The sequence below is a fragment of the Mustelus asterias genome, chromosome 20, assembly GCF_964213995.1.
Source record: "Mustelus asterias chromosome 20, sMusAst1.hap1.1, whole genome shotgun sequence".
Taxonomy (NCBI): Eukaryota; Metazoa; Chordata; class Chondrichthyes; order Carcharhiniformes; family Triakidae; genus Mustelus; species Mustelus asterias.
In genome coordinates, this window is record NC_135820.1 from 72,467,470 (window position 1) to 72,491,198 (window position 23,729).

The 23,729-nt window shown below is 46.9% G+C and overlaps 1 protein-coding gene across 5 annotated transcripts in view; it reads right to left on the reverse strand.

Moving 5' to 3' along the window:
• arhgap46b (Rho GTPase activating protein 46b) overlaps positions 1-23,729 on the reverse strand; it is a 190,472-nt gene that overhangs the window by 25,974 nt on the left and 140,769 nt on the right. For all 5 annotated transcript variants that reach the window (XM_078236834.1, XM_078236837.1, XM_078236833.1 and 2 more), the window contains exon 3: positions 7,110-8,442. In XM_078236834.1, coding sequence (XP_078092960.1) covers positions 7,110-8,442 — 1,333 coding nt within the window. The remainder of the gene's footprint in view (positions 1-7,109; positions 8,443-23,729) is intronic.

A 23,729-nucleotide genomic window follows, 5' to 3' on the forward strand; every position in this document is an offset into this window, starting at 1 on the left:
AGTCAGAAGCTTTTTCCCAGGGTGGAAGAGTCAATTACTGGGGGGCATAGGTTTAAGATGTGAGGGGCAAGGTTTAAAGGAGATGTACGAGGCAAGTTTTTTTTTTACACAGAGGGTGGTGGTTGCCTGGAACTCGCTGCCGGGGGAGGTAGTGGAAGCGGGTATGATAGTGAGTTTTAAGGGGTGCCTGGACAAATACATGAATAGGTTTTGAATAGAGGGATATGGACCCTGGAAGGGTAGGGGGTTTTAGTTCAGACGGGCAGCATGGTCAGTGCAGGCTTGGAGGGCCGAAGGGCCTGTTCCTGTGCTGTAATCGTTTTTTGTTCTTTATCCACACGGACCAAATGATCCAAGCCAGGAATCGAACCTGGGTCCCTGGTGCTGTGAGGCAGCAGTGCAAACCACCGTGCAGTGTTAATGTAACCCTACTTGTGACACTAATAAATAAATGTTAAACTTTAAGAGATGGGCTCATTTTCTACTGTCTGCGAGAGAGAATTGCACATCCTAGCCACCCACTATGCAAAGACATTTTTTTTCCTCCAGCTTTCCCTGCGAGTCTTCCTGCCATGAGTGAACTTTGTCTCTCTGGTGCCTCCCTGAAAAGATATCAAATCAGTGACTATGGTCAAAGGCATCCTAATTGGCAGACCACAAACGGTGCACGGCAAATAACTTGAAACTGTATTTGCTTTTCAGTCCCTGCTGTGACTTTCATCATAATTCTGACAGGGTTTGACAGCGTTTGTTTTTAAATGCACATTATTCTTCAGAATTTATCACTGAACGTCTCTTCCCTCTCTAAACACTGGATTTTTCAATTGCCAATTGATCCATCTGGTTCCCGTGCCATGCTAACAGGCCCATCGGTAGGCATCAGGAACACTCTGCACCCACTGGGAGCTTTGGTAGGGTAGAGCTAGTTGGGATCAAGACCACATATGGTAGCTCCCTACAAGGTTCAGCTGGTTAACTGACCTTTACATGCCCGAAAGCTCCGCAGTTTTTGATTCTCTGCCTGTGCTGATTGATTTAATCTCAGATGGGGTCCTACAAGTGGTCTCAACATCCCTCGGCGAGAGTAAAGTGGGGGAGGGGGGGGGAATTAGAATATTAAGAAAAAACAGGCACTGCTCCTGCTCGTGACGATTCGCAATGATTCTCCTTTGCATGTACAAATAAAGACCGAACTCGGCTACAATTAACTCTTCAATCAAGCTGCCATAACTCAACACTTAAGATTAAAGCGTTGAGAAATGGTTTCTTCCACGAGGTACGGTACTCCACTGCTATGGAACTATACTGCGGAAAGCGCCAGGCTGGATGCAGCAAAAAATACTGTTGTCTGAGCAACGCAGATTAGCCACAGGTAGATCAAGTCAGGATGTTAAATAATTACAGAGGATTACAACTGCGAGCAAATGGCGCACAAACAGGCCATTCAGCCCAGCCAGTCCATGCTGGTGCCTTGCTCCACTACAGCCTCCTCCATCTTTTCTCATCTGAATCATTGTAACCATTTATTCACCTCTCCCTCGCACTTAAATTTTTTTTATTCATTCGTGGGACATGGGTGTCGCTGGCTGGGCCAGCATTTATTGCCCATCCCTAGTTGCCCTTGGAGGGCAGTTGAGAGTCAACCACATTGCTGTGGCTCTGGAGTCACATCTAAGCCAGACCAGGTAAAGACGGCAGATTTCCTTCCCTAAAAGGACATTAGTGACCCAGATGGGTTTTTACAACAATCGACAACGATTTTGTGGTCATCAGTAAATTCTTAATTTCAGATTTTTTTTTAATGGAACTAAAATTCCACCAGCTGCCGTGGCGGGATTCGAACCCGGGTCCCTGACATTAGCTGAGTTATGTATCTATACTATTCGGTAAATCACTCCCTGCGGTAGTGAGTTCCACATTCTCACCACTCTTCAATTCAGAAGAAACTTCTTTATCAAATTTCACGTATTGATGTGATTGAAGCACAAACTCAGGCTAAAGGGACAATCCTTTAAAACAGAGATGAGGAGGAATTTCTTCAGCCAGAGAGTGGTGAATCTGTGGAACTCTTTAAGGTTCCTGATTAATAAGGGGATCAGGGGTTATGGGGAAGAGGCAGGAGAATGGGGATGAGAAAAATATCGGCCATGATTGAACGGTAGAACAGACTCGATGGGCTGAGTGGTCTAATTCTGCTCCTATGTCTTATGGTCTTATGTCCTCCAGTTACACTCTTCCCCACAAAGGGAAACATTCTCTCTGTATCCACTCCATCAAAACCTTTCAGAAATTTAAAGACTTTTATTAGTTTACCTTTCTTTTTCAAGAGAGACAGGAGACCCATTCCATCAATCCTTTCCTGATATATATATATACAGGTTTAGCACAACCTATTTTTCAATTCTATCACTCTAGAAATAAAGCCCAGTTCTTGAGTTTGCCTTTTCCATGGCCTTACTAATCTGTGACACAACTTTCAGTGATTGATGTATTTGTACTCAAGAGATGCTGTTGTTCCTCTGCATCACCCAGACTTGCAAATTCCAAGTATTAAGCGACCTCCCTATTCTTCCTACCTAAATGTACAACTTACATTAGTCTGGATTGAACTTCGATTGGTAATGATTTGCCCGTTCTGCCAGTGATTTGAGAAACAAAAGGAGAAATCGGGCATCATTGGGATGCTCAAAAACTGCACACAGGCAATTTATATGACGTTGAGTCATCGAGGTTTACAGCATGGAAACAGGCCCTTCGGCCCAACTTGTCCATGTCGTCCAGTCTTTACCACTGAGTTAGTCCCAATTGCCCGCATTTGGCCCATATCCCTCTATACCCATCTTACCCATGTAACTGTCTAAATGCTTTTTAAAAGACAAAATTGTACCCACCTTTACTACTGCCTCTGGCAGCTTGTTTCAGACACTCACCAGCCTGTGTGTGAAACAATTGCCCCTCTGGACCCTTTTGTATCTCTCCCCTCTCACCTTAAACCTAAGCCCTCTAGTTTTAGATTCCCCTGCCTTTGGTAAAAGATGATGACTATCTACATTATCTATGCCCCTCATTATTTTATAGACCTCTATAAGATTACCCAGCGGCAGGCATGGTGGCACAGTGGTTAGCACTGCCGCCTCACAGCGCCAGAGACCCGGATTCGATTTCCGCTTGGGTCACTATCTATGCGGAGTTTGCACATTCTCCCTGTGTCTCTGTGGGTTTCCTCCGCGTGCTCCGGTTTTATCCCACAGTCTGAAAGATGTGCTGGGTTAGGTGCATTGAACCAAAGTGTGGCGACTAGGAGAATTTCATAGTAACTTCATTGCAGTGTTAATGTAAGCCTTACTTACGACTAATAAATAAACTTTAACTTTACCCCTAAGCCTCCTACACTCCAGGGAAAAAAGTCCCAGTTTATCCAGCCTCTCCTTATAATTCAAACCATCAAGTCCCGGTAGCCTCCTAGTAAATCTTTTCTGCGCTCTTTCTTGTTTAATAATATCTTTTCTACAATAGGGTGACCAGAACTGTACACATTGGACTCGCAACTTCAGAAGCTGTGCAGGTATTTACAACAATGCAGCAGGACACAGTGAACAATGATCAACATTTTAGCCTTGGGTTTTAATCAAGAAATTGATTGGAATGGACTGAAACCACACAAACACAAATGGTGAAACTAGGAATGAGGTGCAAGCACTTACAAACATGGCACAGTGTCTCCATCTGAGAGTTGCATTAAATTTTGATAAATGAATTGAAAGCGCACAACTGTCATCTTCTAAAGGCCCTTCTATCCTCCACTTATTCAAAGCAGAGAACTAATGCACAGATGGTGCTTGTGCAACAGATCATTCAGGGAGTCTGAGTAGCCATGGCAACATACACTTGGACACGCATGTTGCAGTCTGGAGCAATGATGGGCAGCGATGGTTGAGGCTCCAACTTGCTTTCCATCACATGGCTGACCAGGAATCTCTCGCTCTCTTGCGTGCTGTGGGATGCACCAAGGCTGGGGGCCGCCACTGCAGAGGTGCAATGGAAACAGGGCGCTGTCCAAGGTCTTTCAGCCACAGTACATTGAGGGGCTGGAAACTGTGGTGAACCGCCCGGGTACAGTGTTACCATCAAAAGGTACAGAAACTGCATTGAGGAACTTCAGAGTGGAACATACTGCACGAAGAAACGTTGAAATCTATTGCACTCTCTCTAATCTTCATTTTGAAATGTTTTGCACTCAGGCTGTGTCCCTGACATGGAATGCAGATTGTAAATATCAAGAGTATTGCAATTGAGTTTATTTATTACTGTTTCAAGTAGCCTTACATTAACACTGCAGTGAAGTTCCTGTGAAAATCCCCTAGTCACCACACTCCGGTGCCTGTTCGGGTACACCGAGGGGGAATTTAGCATGGCAATGCACCTAACCAGCACCTCCTTCGGACTGTGGGAGGAAACCGGAGCACCTGAAGGAAACCCACGCAGACACAGGGAGAACGTGCAGACTCCACACAGACAGTGACCCAAGCCGGGAATCGAACTCAGGTCCCTAGCGCTGTGAGGCAATAGTGCTAACCACTGTGCCACCCAATTGTATTGAGGCATCTTAAGAGTGGAACATGTTGTTTGGAGGCAAGTTGAATTTCATTGCACTTTTAAGATTGAATCTGTAACGTACTTTCACAAATGTTATGAATGAAGTATATTCCGAGGAAAAGACGCTCTCCCACTCTTATCTCCTGCCATTGGTGTGTGTCGGAAGGATGTGCGGGTTGATGCTCTAAGTTGTTTGGCTAGAACTTTCCTAAGTCATCAAGACCTGGGGAACCCAGAGCTTCTGGCATAAAGGCAGCGATGCTGCCCACTGTAGCACAAGGTCTCCGAAAGCGGATTGGTGCATTCAATGTGCGCGTACAGGTTTACAGCAAAAATAATGTAGATGCTGGAAGTTTGAAATGAAAACAGAAAATGCTGGAAACACTCACCAGGTCAGGCAGCAGCTGTGGAGAGAGGAAGAGAGTTGATGTTTCTGACAATCGTCAAAGCCTAATGAGAGGTCATGGACCTGAAATGGTGTCCGTTTTACTCTCCCCCTCGATGCCGCTTGACCTGCTGATTATTTCCAGTATTTCCTGTTTTTTATTACAGGTTCTGGTGTCAGGTGCCGCGCGCCCCAGGTTTTGACGTGGGAGCCAGATGGTGATCTTTGATGCAATGGCTACGCAACATGTAGCAATTTGCACTAGAGGCATTTAGTGAGTGTAGAACCTGTACATGTATGGGCAGTCTAATAATTTGCTGTATTTCACCACTGGGTGTGAGAAACAGCATGGTCTGCAATTAAACTGCTCTCAAGTGCAACTGCCACCCATTTTTTTCCCACACTTCTCCACATCATGGGTTTGGAAGACGGCATAGTTACCTGTTGGTGACCACAACACTGTTATTGGTGTCCCTATAAATGGGCCATATCTCAGGTCACATACCAAGAGATATGAGATCTCTATCATCAGGTAGGAAACCAGCAACACCACGTAAACACCATCACGGCACAGTGGTTAGCACTGCTGCCTCACAGCTCCAGGGACCCCCGGATTCAATTCCCAGCTTGGGTCACTGTTTGTGGAGTCTGCATGTTCTCCCCGTGTCTGCGTGGGTTTCCTCCGGGTGCTCCGGTTTCCTCCCACATTCTGAAAGACGTGCTGCTTAGGTGCATTGACCCGAAAAGACACCGGAGTGTGGCGACTCGGGAAATTTCACAGTAACATCATTGCAGTGTTAATGTAAGCCTTATTGTAACTAATAAATAAACTTTAACTTAAAGACATGTTGATTAGGTGCATTTGCTGTGCTAAATTCTCCCTCAGTGTACCCGAACAGGCGCCGGAGTGTGGCGACTAGGGGATTTTCACAGTAACTTCACTGCAGCGTGAATGCAAGCCAACTTGTGACACTGATCAATAAATAAACTTTTAACTGTGGAAGTTGTATTAAACTCTGGTTAGACCCTATTTATGCATTCGATTCTGGCAACCACACCTCAGGATTTACTGTCCTTGGAGGTGATGTAGTACAGATTCGCCAGAATGATACCAGTGCTAAAAGAGTTAAATTTACGAGGATGGGGTTTCATAAATCTGGTTTGCATTTTCTGGAATGTGGAAGATTAAGGGATGATCCAGTCGAGGTGTTTAAGTCAATTAAAGGATTTGAAAGAGAAGCTATTTCTTCTGGTGGGGGCGGGGGGGGGGGCGGCGGGGGATGGATAGCTCGTGGCTGCTTGTGGAACATTATTGGTGAAGAATGATTGCTGCGTTTGTCTATCCAACGGTCAGAAATAATTCACTATATAAAAGGCACAAAAACATTAAAGGGATGTGTAAACTTCTGTATCATAGTCCGCTTTTAAAAAATATAAATACTACACAAAATAGAAAGCTAGGTCACGGCTCACATCTTGTTTCTGAACTGTATCCTTCTCCATCTCATCGATTCTGCAGACCTCAACTCCTAACTGGCACGCTGGAGCCATGCATCATCTAGAGGTTCCAATAAGTAGCTAGCTATAATCAGTGCACTGAGGTCACTGCCTTGGTCAGGTCCCCAAGTCCCTGGAGAAGGGGCTTGAACCTAGAATTTGAACCTAGAACGAATCAAGATGGGAGTGCTACCAGCTAAGATATTAAGGAAGGAATTGCATTTTTATACAACACTTTTTATTACCTCATGGCATCTTCAAGAATTTTACAGCTAATTAAGTGCTTTTGAAGTATAGTCGCTGGCGCAATGTAGGAAATGCAGCAGGCAATTTGTACAAGGCAAGGTCCCACAAACATCAAGTGTAACAGAGATCAGCTCATCTCTTCTTTGTCATGTGAATTGAGGGATAAACATTGGCCAGGGCACCAAGGAAAACGCCACTGCTCTTGTTCAGAATAGTTCAGGGGACATCTACCCGAGGGGGCAGATTGGGCCTCAGTTTAGTGTCCCATCTGAAAGACCGCACCTCTGCCCATGCGACACCACCTCGCTGGAACCCACATATCAAACATTTAGCTTCCAACATACAATCTCGAGCACACAGAAGCGAGTTACAGATGTTCTGTTACCTGTGGTTGGTTCCGAACGGGACTTGGTAAAGATAGGCTAATCTGGCTGGTTAGGCTTCTTTCCAATGAATTATTGGAAAAATCCACCTTTTCAAATGTCCTTTTCTGGCGGACAACCTCCTGTCGTGTTGATAGTTCGCTGTCAACCGAGGCTCGGATGTCAGGGGCCAGTTTGTGCAAGGATCTATTGCTGGCCGCGATGTCTTCCTTTGAGCCATGGCTCGTGTACTGCCTGAAGTGTTTGCCTTCGGACTGCAGTCGGATCTTGTGAATATCGGCCAGGATGCAGCTCTCGGCTATGTCCGCATTCAGGCTTGCCTGGCTACCCCTGATCACGGCTGTCCGATTGACCACCGCCCGCATCTCCGCCATCAACTTCTCGTTCAAGATGTTGAGCTCGCTGCTGCTACCCAGGGAGCCCGGCCTGGCTTGGCCTGCCATGGTTTTCCTCCCTTTCCTCCTCCTCAGGCTGGGCGAAGGGCCTGTGGAGTAGCCAGAGTCCTGGTGGCTGATTACAGAGGTCGGGTACTCCTGAGATTGCATGCTGCTTTGGCGACTGTGTAACTCGTTGCTTTTCAGGGAGTTCATGTCCAGGATCTTCCAGGGCTGCTTGTTGCTGTCCTTGGCCAGCACAGGGCCCGAGGAAACTCGGCCCGAGCTCTCACAAGTCCCGTTGGAGGGAGCCGGCTGCTTGGAAGATGGGTCGATGTTCACCATCTGCTTGATGTACTCTCTACCCGCTGGGCTGTACTCGGTATTGGATGGTTTCCTGGCATGCTTTGTTGCAGTTTGCTGGGTGTAGCCCGGGCTCTGAAGCAGCTTGGTGGGCTGAAGCCCATTTTGGGAGCCCGGGCCAACCCCCTTCTGGCCCGAGCTCGACTCGGTGCGAGAAACGTTCCCCGGGTCCACCTCCATGGGCGGCTCATCGTAGATTGGTGACTCGATGGGGGGTTCATCATAAATAGGGGCTGAGGAGGCACACTTTGGGGACAGGGGCTGGGTTTGCCTCGGCTGAATTTTCTGGGGAGTCTGGTATGGAGGGCCATTTGTCAAGACAAGGCAGAAGCCCCCATTCTCTGTCTTTTTTAAATGCAGCGATGGCTTGGACTCAAGGGTGGACGACACAGTCTTACTCCCCAGCGGGAAAAAGCCAGCCTGATGGGCTGGTGTCTGGCCCGAAACTTTGGCTGAATGGGACTTCTGGATGGTGACTGGTGGAGAGTTCTGCTGCTGGGGCAGAGAGGCATAGGAAGAGACCAAGCTTGTTCCGCTATCCACTTTCACCAGCATTGTTGCCTTTGTGCCAGGGGCTGGCTGCCACGGGGAGTTTGATCTGAGGGAGGAAACAAAGATTGCTTTAACATTCCGTACTCCCATTACTGGATGTTGAAAGCACAAAAATGGAGCCATAAATTAAACTATACATAATTACTATATTATCTGAAAGTGACTGTACAAGTGAGACACTGTTCCATTGGACCCAAACAACAAACAACAAGCCTGGCAACAAAAACACAGGAAATACTTATCAGATTATATGTCTTCTATTGACTCAGTGAAGCAATAATCCACACTGACGTTATAAACAGATAAAAACATCTTCGGAATCAGTACGTGCTCCGTGGATTTTTCTGTCTGCTGGTGGCACTATTTTCCTGAAGGAAAGGTTTGGTCTAATGTGGCACAGTGGTTAGCACTGCTGCCTCACCGCACCAGGGACCCGGATTCAATTCCATTCTCAGGTCAGTGTGTGTGTGTGACGTTTGCACATTCTCCCTATGTCTGCGTGGGTTTCCTCCGGTTTCCTCCCACACCTCCAAAGATGTGAGGGTTAGGTTGATTGGCCGTGCTAAAATTGACCCTAGTGTCAGAGGGATTAGCAGGGCAACGATGTCAGGTTGCGGGAACAGGGCCTGGGTGGGACTGTGATCGGTGCAGACTCAATGGGCCAAATGGCCTCCTTCTGCACTATAGGCATTCTGTGCGTCACTTGTATTCATGAAGTTGTCATAAAATTAACAAATTGGTTTGCTTAAAGAACTGTAAACAAGCCTGGGATCTGACACATACAAGACTGAACCCAATCTACCTGTAACCTTCTTAAGGATGGAATATGCAACACACAAGAAATAAAAGTTTCTCTCTTAAATGTACAGTTCAGCTCTGTAAAAATCAAGTTATCGTCAGCTCCCGCTGCACGTTGATGAGTGGGAGGAAAAGGAATTTAGTTAACATACAATGTAGTAGGTTGGGGCTATCCTTAAACTTCCCATTTTAAGATATGAAGCTGAAATTGTGTTGATAGGGAGGGGAGGGATCGGTGACCTGATTGTTCTGGGTTGCAGGAGACTAACGGGGGAGAAGACAGCAAATCATTTAATTCCACAGGTTGTCAAAATGAATGATAATCCACAAGTTACTCTTGGCTGCCAGTCTTAGATTTCATGGCATCCATTGCATGCTCTAATAATCCCGGGATTGTATACCAAAAATTAATATTGCTCTTGGCTGTCCAAATCATTGGTGTAACAACTTGCACTTATGCAATGTACTAAAACCAAAGAACAAAGAAAAGTGCAGCACAGGAACAGGCCCTTTGGCCCTCCAAGCCTGCACCGACCACGACGTAGTCAAATACTCCAAAGTACTTCACAGGAGCATTCACAGACAAAATCTGACACCAAGGCACATGAGGAGATATTGGGGCAGGTAACTGTAATAAGTCTGCAGAGGCAGAAGTCCCTTCACCAAAATCCCTTTATTTACAAACTCCAACAGCGGTACACAGAGTGCTATCAGTCAGCAGTCTACCCCCGGGGGTGTCTGAGGAACTGACACTCCCGGTTAAATACAAGGCAAAGACTCCCTGATTGGCCCATCAATTGGATTCTTAATCAGGGAGTTCATACTTCAATAGACCAACCTCAATGGCCTGATTGAAGTCATTACAGTACCAGATGAAGATGTGGTTTTAAAGAACATCTTTGATGTGAGGGCACAATTCCTAAGGTAGTGATGAGCAAGAGACCAGAATTGAAAGAGTGGATTAATGGGGGGGTGAGGGAGGTTGGATGAGTAAGGAGGAAGAACAAGCAGTGGCATTTAATACACAGTACGTTTAGGAAAACATATTATACAACAGACATTGGGACAGCAGAGAGGGGGAAAATAATCTCAGAAGACTGGCTCCTTCAGGAGTACTTTGCAAGTTTCAGTAACCATTTTAACTGAGTTACTCATCAGTCTTGAGGCTGGAAAAGTGAATCAGCTCAAAATGTCGATGACTCTGCTTTACCCCAGCATATTCCAGCATGCTTAATGTACTGACCACGGATCCAAATTCTCCCATCTTCAGTCTCTCAATCATTTGCAGCTTAAAGCCAATAGATGTCCACCCTGGCTACTGAGTGTCTTCTTAGGTGCACCTTCGCTTTGTATAATTCTGCTTCCCTCTTCAACTCGTTATCTCATGCCCTCCCTGACATTGAGTGTCACATCCATCAAGCTGATGCCACAAACTTTTAAAGTCAAACAAAACTGACCACTGCTCAGTTTTGCATCTGATATCAGAATGAATTCTAAGCCTGCACTCAGCATAAAAGGCAGCATGCGCTGGATATGTGCCAATAAGAACAGAGGGATCTGTCTTCCTGTTGAAACATTTCACTTAATTGGGCCCGGAACCATGGGAACATTCCCCCTTCAGTGGCTCTCATTTCAAGATAACACCCTCTTGTTTGTAAATCTCCCACTGGAGGAAATAGTTTCTCTGGATCCACACCATCATTGCAACCACTTCTATCCGATTCCACCCCTCAAACATCAAAACTCAAGGGAATGCAAGCCAAGTGTGTGGAATCCATTCTCTTGATTTAACCATTTAACCTTTGAACCGCCGAGGTCAATCCAGGAGAATCATCTTTCCTGAAATTTGGTACCCAAAGCTGAAGGCAGCTTTCCAGATGGACTTTGACCAAGATACTGCACAGCCTGGGCATAACTTCCTCACTATTTCAAAACGGGATTAGAATTGAAAAACGGATAAACCTTCCTGATTACCTTTCGTATTTGTGTCTGCGCAAGTCATTTTTGTACATGGACAAAATCCCTTTCCTCCACAGCTCTTAGCTTTTGTCCATTTCGGGGAAAAAAATCACAAGTGTTATTCTTGGATCCAAAGTGAATAATGTCATATTTCCCTACACCATACTCCTCCTGCCATACTTTTCATAAGTTCATAAGATATAGGAGCAGAATTAATCCATTCAACCCATCGAATCCGCTCCGCCATTCGATCATGGCTAATATGCTTCTCATCCCCATTTTCCTGCCCTATCCCCATAACCCTTCACCCCATTACCAATTAAAAATCTGTCTAACTCCTCCTTAAATTTACTCACTGTTCCAGCATCCACCGCACTTTGGGATAACGAATTCCACAGATTCACAACCCTTTGGGAGAAGTAGTTTCTCCTCAACTCTTGTTTTAAATTTGCTCCCCCTTATCCTAAGACTGTGACCTCTCGTCCTAGAATGACCCACAAGAGGAAGCATCCGCTCCACGTCTACTTTATCCACGGCCTTTAATCATCTTGAATACCTCAATTTGATCTCCCCTCATTCTTCGAAATTCCAGAGTGTGTCGGCCTAAACTGTTTAATCTCTCTTCATACGACAAACCCCTCATCTCTGGAATCAATCTAGTGAACCTCCTCTGAACTGCCACCAATGCCACTACATCTTTCCTCAAATAAGGGACCAAAACTGTGCGCAATACTCCAGGTGCGGCCTCACCAATGCCTTGTATAGTTGCAGCAATATTTCCTTACCTTTATATTCTATTCCTTTAGCTAGAAATGCCAACATTCCATTCGTTTTCTTTATTATCTGCTATAACCGCATGCTAGTTTTCTGTGACTCATGAACAAGGACCCAGATCCCTCTGCACTGGAGCACCCCGAAGACTCTCCCCATTTAGAAAAATAAGTTGCCTTTCCATTTTTCTGATCAAAAGGCATGACCCACCCAATTAAACCAGCTTCCGGCTCTGCTGTGGCGTGTTTTCTCGTGACAGATGCGGCGACCCATTCAAATCCCCGCTGACTTCAGTAGGACGGGAAGTTCCTGCCAGGGGAGGGGCTAGAAAATCCTACCCTATCTCTCTTTCTGCTCCAATTAACTTACCCGTGCACTCCCCCCCTCTTAATGTCACCAGCAAACCCAAGACTCTATTGCTTCATCCAAGTTAGCAAAATCATAGATCATAGAATCATACAGTGCAGAAAGAGGCCATTCGGCCCATCGAGTCTGCACCAACCACAATCCCACCCAGGCCCTATCCACATATCCCTACATATTTACCCACTAACCCCTCTAACCTATGCATCCCGTGACACTAAGGGGCAATTTAGAATGGCCAATTAACCTAGCCCGCACATCTTTGGACTGTGGGAGGAAACCGGAGCACCTGGAGGAAACCCACGCAGACACAGGGAGAACGTGCAAACTCCACACAGACAGCGACCCGAGCCGGGATTTGAACCCAGGTCCCTGGAGCTGTGAAGCAGCAGTGCTAACCACTGTGCTACCGTGCCGCCCCGGTAAGAACTGAGGCCACAGTGCAGATTTCTCCGAAATACCAACGGTCAATCAGAACACATTGGCTTCATCCCCACTCTGTCTCTGCCCCAGTCCATAACTGATCCATGTCGCAAAGGGAAGCAAGGACATTATCACAGATTCACAGAATCATAGAATATCTACAGTGCAGAAAGAGGTAATCCAGCCCATCGAGTCTCCAAAAGAGCATCCCAGCCAGGTCCTCTGCCCTATCCCCGTAACCCCGCACATTAACCATGGCCAATCCACCTAACCCGCACATCTGTGGAGTTTGGGAGGAAACCGGAGCATCCGGAGGGAACCCACGCAGACACCGGGAGGACGGGCAAACTCCACACAGTCACCGAAGGCCAAATCAAACCCGGGTCCCTGGCGCCGAGAGGCAGCAGTACTAACCACCGTGCCACCTCAGTGGTCAGCACCAGAGTGGTCGGACAGATTAACAGCATTAATGTACGCTCTGTACAGAGATAATTCACGCACGACTCAGACAGGATTACCTTGAAACCTTTAATCATATTTAACTCTTTAAATGCATTTATTCCAAAGACCAATAACAAACAACTTGCATTGAGGTGGAGATGCCAGTGTTGGACTGGGGTGGGCACAGTAAGAAGTCTCACAACACCAGGTTAAAGTACAACAGGTTTATTTGGAACCAGGAGCTTTCGGAGTGCTCAGCTGATGAAGGAGCAATGCTTCAAATGCTCGTGATTCCAAATAAACCTGTTGGACTTTAACCTGGTGTTGTGAGACTCCTTACTGTGCAACAACTTGCATTTATACAGCACTTTTAACATGGTAAAGCATAAAACAGAGAGGTCATGCTGCATTCTGCACTGTACTCTGCCTACTCATAGTGTTTGCTACCAAATAAACCTGTTGGACTTTAACCTGGTGTTGTTAAAACTCTTACTGTATTTACCCCAGTCCAACGCCGGCATCTCCACATCATGACTACTCATAGCCCACCAGCTACTGTGTGTTTTGGGTTTCTCCCAAAGGGGCTTCCCTGTTCCAACCTAAAATTAAAATCTAACACCAAAACTATTTTCCATTACATAACGTGGAGCAGAATTGAAACTTACCAGAAAACGTAATAAATGTGTTCAAACTTCACTGAAACCACAATAACCAAAATCAAATACGTTTCTCCACAAAAAGCCACAATTTCTAAACTAGCGAACTATACCATACTGTCCTGACTGGATCCATTTCCTCTGCAAACTGGAGCTGTTTAGCATATTAAATCCTTTCATGTCTCAGTGTGTCTCAGGGGGCAACGCGCACGCACTGGCAAAACACTTCTCCCCAGAGCTCTGCATTTAAAGGCATCCACCCATTCCGGTTGCTAGATGAAGATTAACCGTGTCAGGTCCTGCTCAAATTTAATAATTGCGGCACTCAAATACTTTGCCTTGGGGAGCACAAGGCCCAAGGCCAGAATAAAGAGAGAGCGTCGTTCTCTCACTGACAGCTGTCAAACTGAATGGTAAATCTTCAGGTTGCAATGATCATAGAATCCCGACAGTGCAAAAGGAGGCCATTCGGCCCATCGAGTCTGCACCGACAACAATCCCACCCAGCTCCTATTCCCCGTAACCCCAATTACTCTGCTAACGCCCCTAATGGCTACATCTTGGGACACTAAAGGTCAATTTAACATGACCGACCAACCAACCTAACCCACGCATCTTTGGACAGTGGGAGGAAACCTGAGCACCCGGAGGAAGCCCACGCAGACACGGGGAGAACGTGCAAACTCCACACAGACAGTGACCCGAGGCCGGAATTGAACCCGGGTCCCTGGCGCTGTGAGGCAGCAGTGCTAACCACTGTACCACCGTGCAAAACTCCACAAGGTAATTCAACAGCAATTTACTTATCTGAATTTTCATCGCATCCCAAATGTGTATCCTTAAACCATGTTGAATGATTTAAATACTTTCTTGGTTCTTTTGTGGGGTGTGGGTGTTAGTGGCAAGGCCAGGATCGGTTGTCTATCCCTATTTGCCCTTGAACAGAGTGGCTTGCTCGGCCATGTCAGAGGGCAGTTGTCGTGGGTCTGGAGTCACACGCAGACCGTACAAGGTAAGGATGGCAGATTTCCTTCCCTAAAGGACATTAGTGAACCAGATGGGTTTTTACAACAATCAATGATAGCAGCTTTCAATTCCAGATTTTATTAATTGAATGTAAATTCCACCAGCTGCTGCGGCAGGATTTGAACCTGTGTTCTCCAAGCATTAGACTGGCCCCGTGACATCATCCCTACACCACCATCCCTTCTAGTCTGCTGCTCAGATGCAGGATGCAAGCAGACATTTTGTCTCCCATTTCCTCCAACTGAGACAGCACGAAAGCATTAACTGGTGTAAATTCCAGGAGACCACTGGTTTGGGTGAATGTTGGGAAGAGGAGAAAGAGAAGACAAGGAGACAGTGAGAATCATAGAATCCGACAGTGCAGAAGGAGGCCATTCAGCCTATCGAGCCTGCACCGACAACAATCCCACCCAGGCCCTATCCCCATAACCCCACATAGGTTAAAGCTTTATTTCTTAATAACGAGCAGGCTTACATTAACACTGCAATGAAGTTACTGTGAAAATCCCCTAGTCGTCACACTCCGGCGCCTGTTCGGGTACACTGAGGGAGAATTTAGCATGGCCAATGCACCTAACCGGTTTCCCCCGGGTGCTCCAGTTTCCTCCCACAGTCCAAAGATGTGCGGGTTAGGTTGATTGACAATGCTAAACTGACCCTCGTTTCGGGGGGGATTAGCAGGGTAAATTTGTGGGGTTACGGGGATAGGGTGGGATTGTTGTCGGTGCAAGCTCAATGGGCCGAATGGCCTCCTTCTGTACTGTAGGGATTTTATGATTTGACGAAGGTAAGCTATAACTTCAGCGTTTGACAAGATAGTCATTATCCTACTATCTAACTCATTATTTTTCCCAGTGTGTATAAAAATACTTTGCTGAATCAATTTCAAAATGCGATGCCATCTGAAAAACAGGAAAAAAACTCTCCCTCAGTGTACCCGAACAGGTGCCGGAGTGAGGGAATTTTCACAGTAACTTTATTGCAGTGTTAACGTAAGCCTACTTGTAGCCTTACCAACAAATAAACTTTAAACCTTTTATATTAAAAAATTATGGCTGTATGCAAGAGCAAATAATCAACTCATTAAGCACAGACCTCAATTGGTGCAGCAAAATGCAGTTATTGATGTGACAGATCCCCCCTACCAGGGAGGTTTATGGATGGAATGGTAACAGATTGTGATAATTGGTGATTGCCCTATTGAGTTTCCACCGTAAAGCGGCAAGTTGATCTGGTGAGCTCTGCATTCCAAAGGTGCATCTTAAAATGAGAAATCTATCACAAATAAATGGCAGTCAATTATCTGTGGATGGCTGATGCCACTGTCTGTTTTGGGGCATTTATTCTGAATGTATATGTTGGAGAGAGGAGTTAGCAAAATACTGACACCAATTTAATATAAAAGCAAATCACTGTGGATGCTGGAATCTGAAACAAAAACAGACAATGCTGGAAATTCTCAGCAGGTCTGACAGCATCTGTGGAGAGAGAATAGAGCCAACGTTTCGAGTCTGGATGACCCTTTGTCAGACCTGGCACCAACTTCTGTCACCACTGACACCAATTTCCTCTGTGCCGGAATATGGCCCAAATAAATTGGAAAGGGGATCTGAAAGAGATCCCCTTCCCCCTGATGTTTAATACACTGTATAATGTTAGTACAGTGTGGTTAGCACTGCTGCCTCACAGCGCCAGGGACCCGGGTGACTGTGGTGGAACTTGCACGTTCTCCCAGTGTCTGCGTGGGTTTCCTCCGGGTACTCTGGTTTCCTCTCACACTCCAAAGGTGTGCGGGGTTAGGTTGATTGGCCAGGCTAAATTGCCCCTTAGTGTCCCGAGATACATTTAGGTTAGGGGGATTAGCGGGGTAAATACGTGGGGTTATGGGGTAAGCCTGGGTGTGAGTTGGTGCAGACTTGATGGGCCGAATGGCCTGTTTCTGCACTGTAAGGATTCCATGATTCTAAAGCGGAAAGTATTTAATTACACATCCCACGTGACGTGGGTTGCAAGGGCTGGCCATTTGGCAAGAGTGGGTCGCTGGAAAAAAATGACTGATTTATGCTGCGGCCAAACAACTGGACGAAGCCCTTCATCTCACCAGCTCACTGGATCATATTGGAATACGGCCCCAGGGGCTTTAGCTGCACTTGACCCAAGCAATCCTTCTTACTATGTCAGTCTAGACAACAACTGTTGGCAAAGTGAGGGAAACATCAGAGTCCAGTTTAATTCTGACCGCATCCAACAAACTCAAACTGGGAAACTTCCCAGGCAGGGACAATTGGCAACAATTTCAGGAGGGGGAAGGCGGGGGGTTGGGGGCAGGGGAATTACACAAATCAGCTTGTATTTAAAACCACCCATGTAGCTCAGGGCTAACTCAGCAAACAAGCCTGATTACGGTACAGTGTCACAACACTGCATTTAGCCACAGAACCACTGCAAAAACTGTTCTCGGTCGATTGGATTTATTATGGTTACAGGCATTGAGATACTGTGAAAAGTATTGTTTCTTGCGCGCTGTACAGACAAAGCATACCGTTCATTGAGTACATTGGGGAGAGGGAAAGGAGAGGGTGCAGATTATAATGTGACATTAAGAGTTCTTTTTAAATCCTGTTCTCTGGAGCTCTCTCTGTTGCTGGGCTGTCTGTAGTTATTTTATTGCTCATTAAATGGATTAAACAGGGCTTGTTTATTTTTACTCTGGGTTGTTTTATGGCCCTGCATTGTTTGGAAGAAGGTCATGGATTCTGGTCAGGGTTTTTTTTTCCCCCTTCCTCGGGAATTCAAGGTTTCATTTTCTGTTTATGGCTGGCAACAGGGTTTTAGTTTAGAAGGGAATGGACATCAGACTGAAGGCAGTGTCTCACTCTCTCCCTGGGTTTTTTGAGGGTTCTGCTGGTTTGCTGAAAGCAAGGCTCCTTGCATTCCTGCAGTGGAAAATCTGTTGTTGATGGCTTGATCAGAGTCCCTCCCTGGTGTTCTAGGAAGCGGTTCTGACTTCAAACTATTCTGAGTGTATCAAGAGAACTGCAGCATTCATCCAAAGGACTCCGTTCCAGTGTCACGTGAGCATTAGTCTTTGCTGTGTTAAACAAAGAACAGTACAGCACAGGAAACAGGCCCTTCGGCCCTCCAAGCCTGTGCCGCTCCTTGGAGCAACTAGACCAATCGTTTGTATCCCTCCATTCCCAGGCTGCTCATGTGACTATCCAGGTAAGTCTTAAACGATGTCAGCGTGCCTGCCTCCACCACCCTACTTGGCAGCGCATTCCAGGCCCCCACCACCCTCTGTGTAAAAAACGTCCCTCTGATGTCTGAGTTATACTTCGCCCCTCTCAGCTTGAGCCCGTGACCCCTCGTGATCGTCACCTCCGACCTGGGAAAAAGCTTCCCACTGTTCACCCTATCTATACCCTTCATAATCTTGTATACCTCTATTAGATCTCCTCTCATTCTCCGTCTTTCCAAGGAGAACAACCCCAGTCTACCCAATCTCTCCTCATAGCTAAGACCCTCCATACCAGGCAACATCCTGGTAAACCTTCTCTGCACTTGTGGAAGGCTTTTGTTTATGGGGATTGGTTTGATTGGAAAATCTTAAATATATTTGTGAAAGGTCATACATTATCATGGTTGTTTTGTTTGTAATTGATAAAAGTTATTGCTAATATTCTTACTATACATAAGAATGTAAGAACTAGGAGCAGGAGTAGGCCATCTGGCCTGCTCTGCCATTCAATAAGACCATGGCTGATCTTTTTGTGGACTCAGCTCCACTTACCCGCCCGCTCACCATAACCCTTAATCCTTGTCTTAAAAACATTCAATGAGCTAGCCTCAACTGCTTCACTGGGTAGGGAATTCCACAGATTCACAACCCTTTGAGTGAACAAGTCCCTCCTCCACTCAGTCCGAAATCTGCTCCCCGTTATTTTGAGGCCACACCCCCTAGTTCTAGTTTCACCTGCCAGTGGAAACGACTTATACATGCTAACTATATTTGTAAATAAACTTCGGTTTGATAAAAGCTCCCTAGTGGGTCATTTGAATCATACCGGAGGTGAAACATATCTTGCTCACGCTAGCTAAATTCAAGATGCAAAACGTATGATCCAACACTTTGGAGTTTCTGACCTGAACCATAACAATAATGTTACAGTCATAGAGTAAGATCAGCTTAATATAACTTAGGTCCATTCAAAGGTCTGATGGCAGCAGGGAAGAAGCTGTTCTTGAGTTGGTTGGCACGTGACCTCAGATGTTTGTGTCTTTTTCCCGATGGAAGGTGGAAAAAAAAGGGTAAAGAACCAGAGGACACAGATTTAAAGTAATTAGCTAGCAAAAGCAGCAACGATAGCATGAGGAAAAGCTTCTTTATGTAGCAAGTGGTTTGGGTCTGGGTTGCACTGCTCGAGTACGTGGTGGGGGCAGATTGAATCAAGGCCTTCAAAACCGAATCGGACAATTATGTGAAGAGAAAAGACTTCATCTGCCATTCGTCAGCCCACTGATCAAGATCTTGTTGCAAACCTAGATAACTTTCTTCACTGTCCGCTATGCCACCAATCTTGGTGTCATCTGCAAACCTACTAACCATGCCTACTAAATTCTCATCCAAATCATTAATATAAATGACAAATAACAGTGGGCCCAGCACTGATCCCTGAGGCACACCACTGGTCACAGGCCTCCAGTTTGAAAAACAACCCTCTGTAGCTTAATACAAGCTTAATAGCGCCGTTGGAGTAAAGGGAATGGGCTTAGGTGTGTGGCTCTTGTGGAAAGCCAGCATGGACACCATGGGCTGAATGGCCTCCTTGCATGCTGTAACCATTTTATAATTTGATGAATAAAGCTACACTCATTCTCTTCCCCAAGGAACACGAGGAGATTGGAGGTCTTTCCTCAGAAACACAGCATCTCCGGTAAGAATTGCAACATGTCTTTCAAATACAGTTGTTAGAAGGTATTCTGAGAGACAGGATCTACAGGCATTGAGAGAGGCAAGGACTGATTAGGGACAGTCAGCATGGCTTTGAGTGGAACATCATGTCTCACAAATTTGATTGAGTTTTTTGAAGAGGCAACCAGGAAGGTCGATGAGGGCTGTGCAGTTGAAGCTGTCTACATGGACTTCAGCAAAGCCTTTGACAAGGTACTACACGGTAGGTTGTTGCATAAGGTTAAATCTCACGGGACCCAGGGTAAGGTAGCCAAATGGATACAAAATTGGCTGGATGACAGACGACAGAGGGTGGCTACAGAGGGTTGTTTTTCAAACTGGAGGCCTGTGACCAGTGGTGTGCCTCAGGGATCAGTGCTGGGCCCACTGTTATTTGTCATTTATATTAATGATTTGGATGAGAATTTAGTAGGCATGGTTAGTAGGTTTGCAGATGACACCAAGATTGGTGGCATAGTGGACAGTGAAGAAAGCTATCTAGGTTTGCAACAAGATCTTGATCAATTGGGCCAGTGGGCTGACGAATGGCAGATGAAGTTTAATTTCGATAAATGCGAGGCGATGCATTTTGGTAGATCAAACCAAGGCAGGACTTACTCAGTTAATGGTAGGGCATTGGGGAGAGTTATAGAACAAAGAGATCTAGGGGTACATGTTCATAGCTCCTTGAAAGTGGAGTCACGGGTGGACAAAGTGGTGAAGAAGGCATTCAGCATGCTTGGCTTCATTGGTCAGAACATTGAATACGGAGTTGGGACGTCTTGTTGAAGTTGTACAAGACATTGGTAAGGCCACACTTGGAATATTGTATATAGTTCTGGTCACCCTATTATAGAAAGGATATTATTAAACTAGAAAGAGTGCAGAAGAGATTTACTAGGATGCTACCGGGACTTGATGGTTTGAGTTATAAGGAGAGGCTGGATTGACCGAGACTTTTTTTCTCTGGAGCGTAGGAGGCTTAGGGGTGATCTTATAGAGGTCTATAAAATAATGAGGGGCATATATCAGCTAGATAGTCAATATCTTTTCCCAAAGGTACGGGAGTCTGAAACGAGAAGGCATAGGTTTAAGGTGAGAGGGGAGAGATATAAAAGTGTCCAGAGGGGCAATATTTTTCACACAGAGGGTGGTGAGTGTCTGGAACAAGCTGCCAGAGGCAGTAGTAGAGGCGGGTACAATTTTGTCTTTTAAAAAATGTTTAGACAGTTACATGGCTAAGATGGGTATAGAGGGATATGGGCCAAATGCGGGACAACCGGGAATAGCTTAGTGGTTTAAAATAAACGGGTGGCATGGACAAGTTGGGCCGAAGGGCCTGTTTCCATGCGGTGAACCTCTATGACTCTATCTATAACTCTATAATGAGACCTCATCGCTGACTGGAGGGAAAATCATGTACAGCTTTGGAAGGGCAGGAGAAGATAGGATGCTGTGCTGGAATAGGATTAATAGGATAGCTATTCAAGTCTGAAATGGACAGCAATTCAGTCATTGTCTGGTAAATGAATCATTTGTTATTTAGCATTTAAACCAAAAACCATCTTTGGAGTGTAACCCCATCCTCACTGAGTGTGCAGATACCAGACTGACACACACACACACACACACCCATGCGCACGCACAGAGGTGCACGCGCATGCACAGACAAAGACGCGCACGCACACACAAAGACAGACACACAAAGACAGACGCGCGCACTACACACAGACACGCGCGCACTACACACAGACACGCGCGCACTACACACAGACACGCGCGCACTACACAGACACGCGCGCACTACACACAGACACGCGCGCACTACACACAGACACGCGCGCACTACACACAGACACGCGCGCACTACACAGACACGCGCGCACTACACAGACACGCGCGCACTACACAGACACGCGCGTACTACACAGACACGCGCGCACTACACACAGACACGCGCGCACTACACACAGACACGCGCGCACTACACACAGACACGCGCGCACTACACACAGACACGCGCGCACTACACAGACACGCGCGCATTACACACAGACACGCGTGCACTACACACAGACATGCGCGCACTACACACAGACACGCGCGCACTACACACAGACACGCGCGCACCACACACAGACACGCGCGCACTACACACAGACACGCGCGCACTACACACAGACACGCGCACACTACACACAGACACTCGCACACTACACAGACACGCGCACACTACACAGACACGCGCACACACAGACACATGCGCGGCGTGTCCATGTCGGCGCGCGCACACAGACACAGGCACACACAGACACGCGTGCGCACGCACAGACACGCGCGCACATAGACACGCGCGCACACACAAGACACGCGCGCACACACAAGACACGCGCGCACACACAAGACACGCGCGCACACACAAGACACGCGCGCACACACAAGACACGCGCACACACACAAGACACGCGCACACACACAAGACACGCGCGCACACACAAGACACGCGCGCACACACAAGACACGCGCGCACACACAAGACACGCGCGCACACACAAGACACGCGCGCACACACAAGACACGCGCGCACACACAAGACACGCGCGCACACACAAGACACGCGCGCACACACAAGACACGCGCGCACACACAAGACACGCGCGCACACACAAGACACGCGCGCACACACAAGACACGCGCACACACAAGACACGCGCGCACACACAAGACACGCGCGCACACACAAGACACGCGCGCACACACAAGACACGCGCGCACACACAAGACACGCGCGCACACACAAGACACGCGCGCACACACAAGACACGCGCGCACACACAAGACACGCGCGCACACACAAGACACGCGCGCACACACAAGACACGCGCGCACACACAAGACACGCGCGCACACACAGACACGCGCACACACACAGGCACGCGCACACAGACAAAGACGACACCCAGCCCACCCCAGAGAGAGACACACACAGAGAGAGACACACACAGAGAGAGACACACACAGAAAGACACACACACAGAAAGACACACACACAGAAAGACACACACACAGAAAGACACACACACAGAAAGACACACACACAGAAAGACACACACACAGAAAGACACACACACAGAAAGACACACACACAGAAAGACACACACACAGAAAGACACACACACAGAAAGACACACACACAGAAAGACACACACACAGAAAGACACACACACAGAAAGACACACACACAGAAAGACACACACACAGAAAGACACACACACAGAAAGACACACACACAGAAAGACACACACACCCAAAGACACCGACACCCACACCCAAAGACACCGACACCCAAAGACACCCACACCCAAAGGCAAAGACACACGCACACACCCAAAGCCAAAGACACACACCCAAACCCAAAGAGACACACACACACACACCCAAAGACACCCACACCCAAAGCCAAAGACACACGCCCAAACCTAAAGACACACACACACACACCCAAACCCAAAGACACACACCCAAACCCAAAGAGACACACACACACACCCAAAGACACCCACACCCAAAGACACCCAGACCCAAAGCCAAAGACACATGCACACACCCAAACCAAAGACACACACACACCCAAACCTAAAGACACACACACACACCCAAACCTTAAGACACACACACACACCCAAACCTTAAGACACACACCCCAAACCCAAAGACACAGACACCCACACCCAAAACCCAAAGACACAGACACCCACACCCAAAGCCACACGCACACACCCAAACCAAATACATACACACACACCCAAACCCAAAGACACACACACACACCCAAACCTAAAGACACACGCACACCCAAACCCAAAGACACACGCACACCCAAACCCAAAGACACACGCACACCCAAACCCAAAGACACACACACACACCCAAAGCCAAAGACAC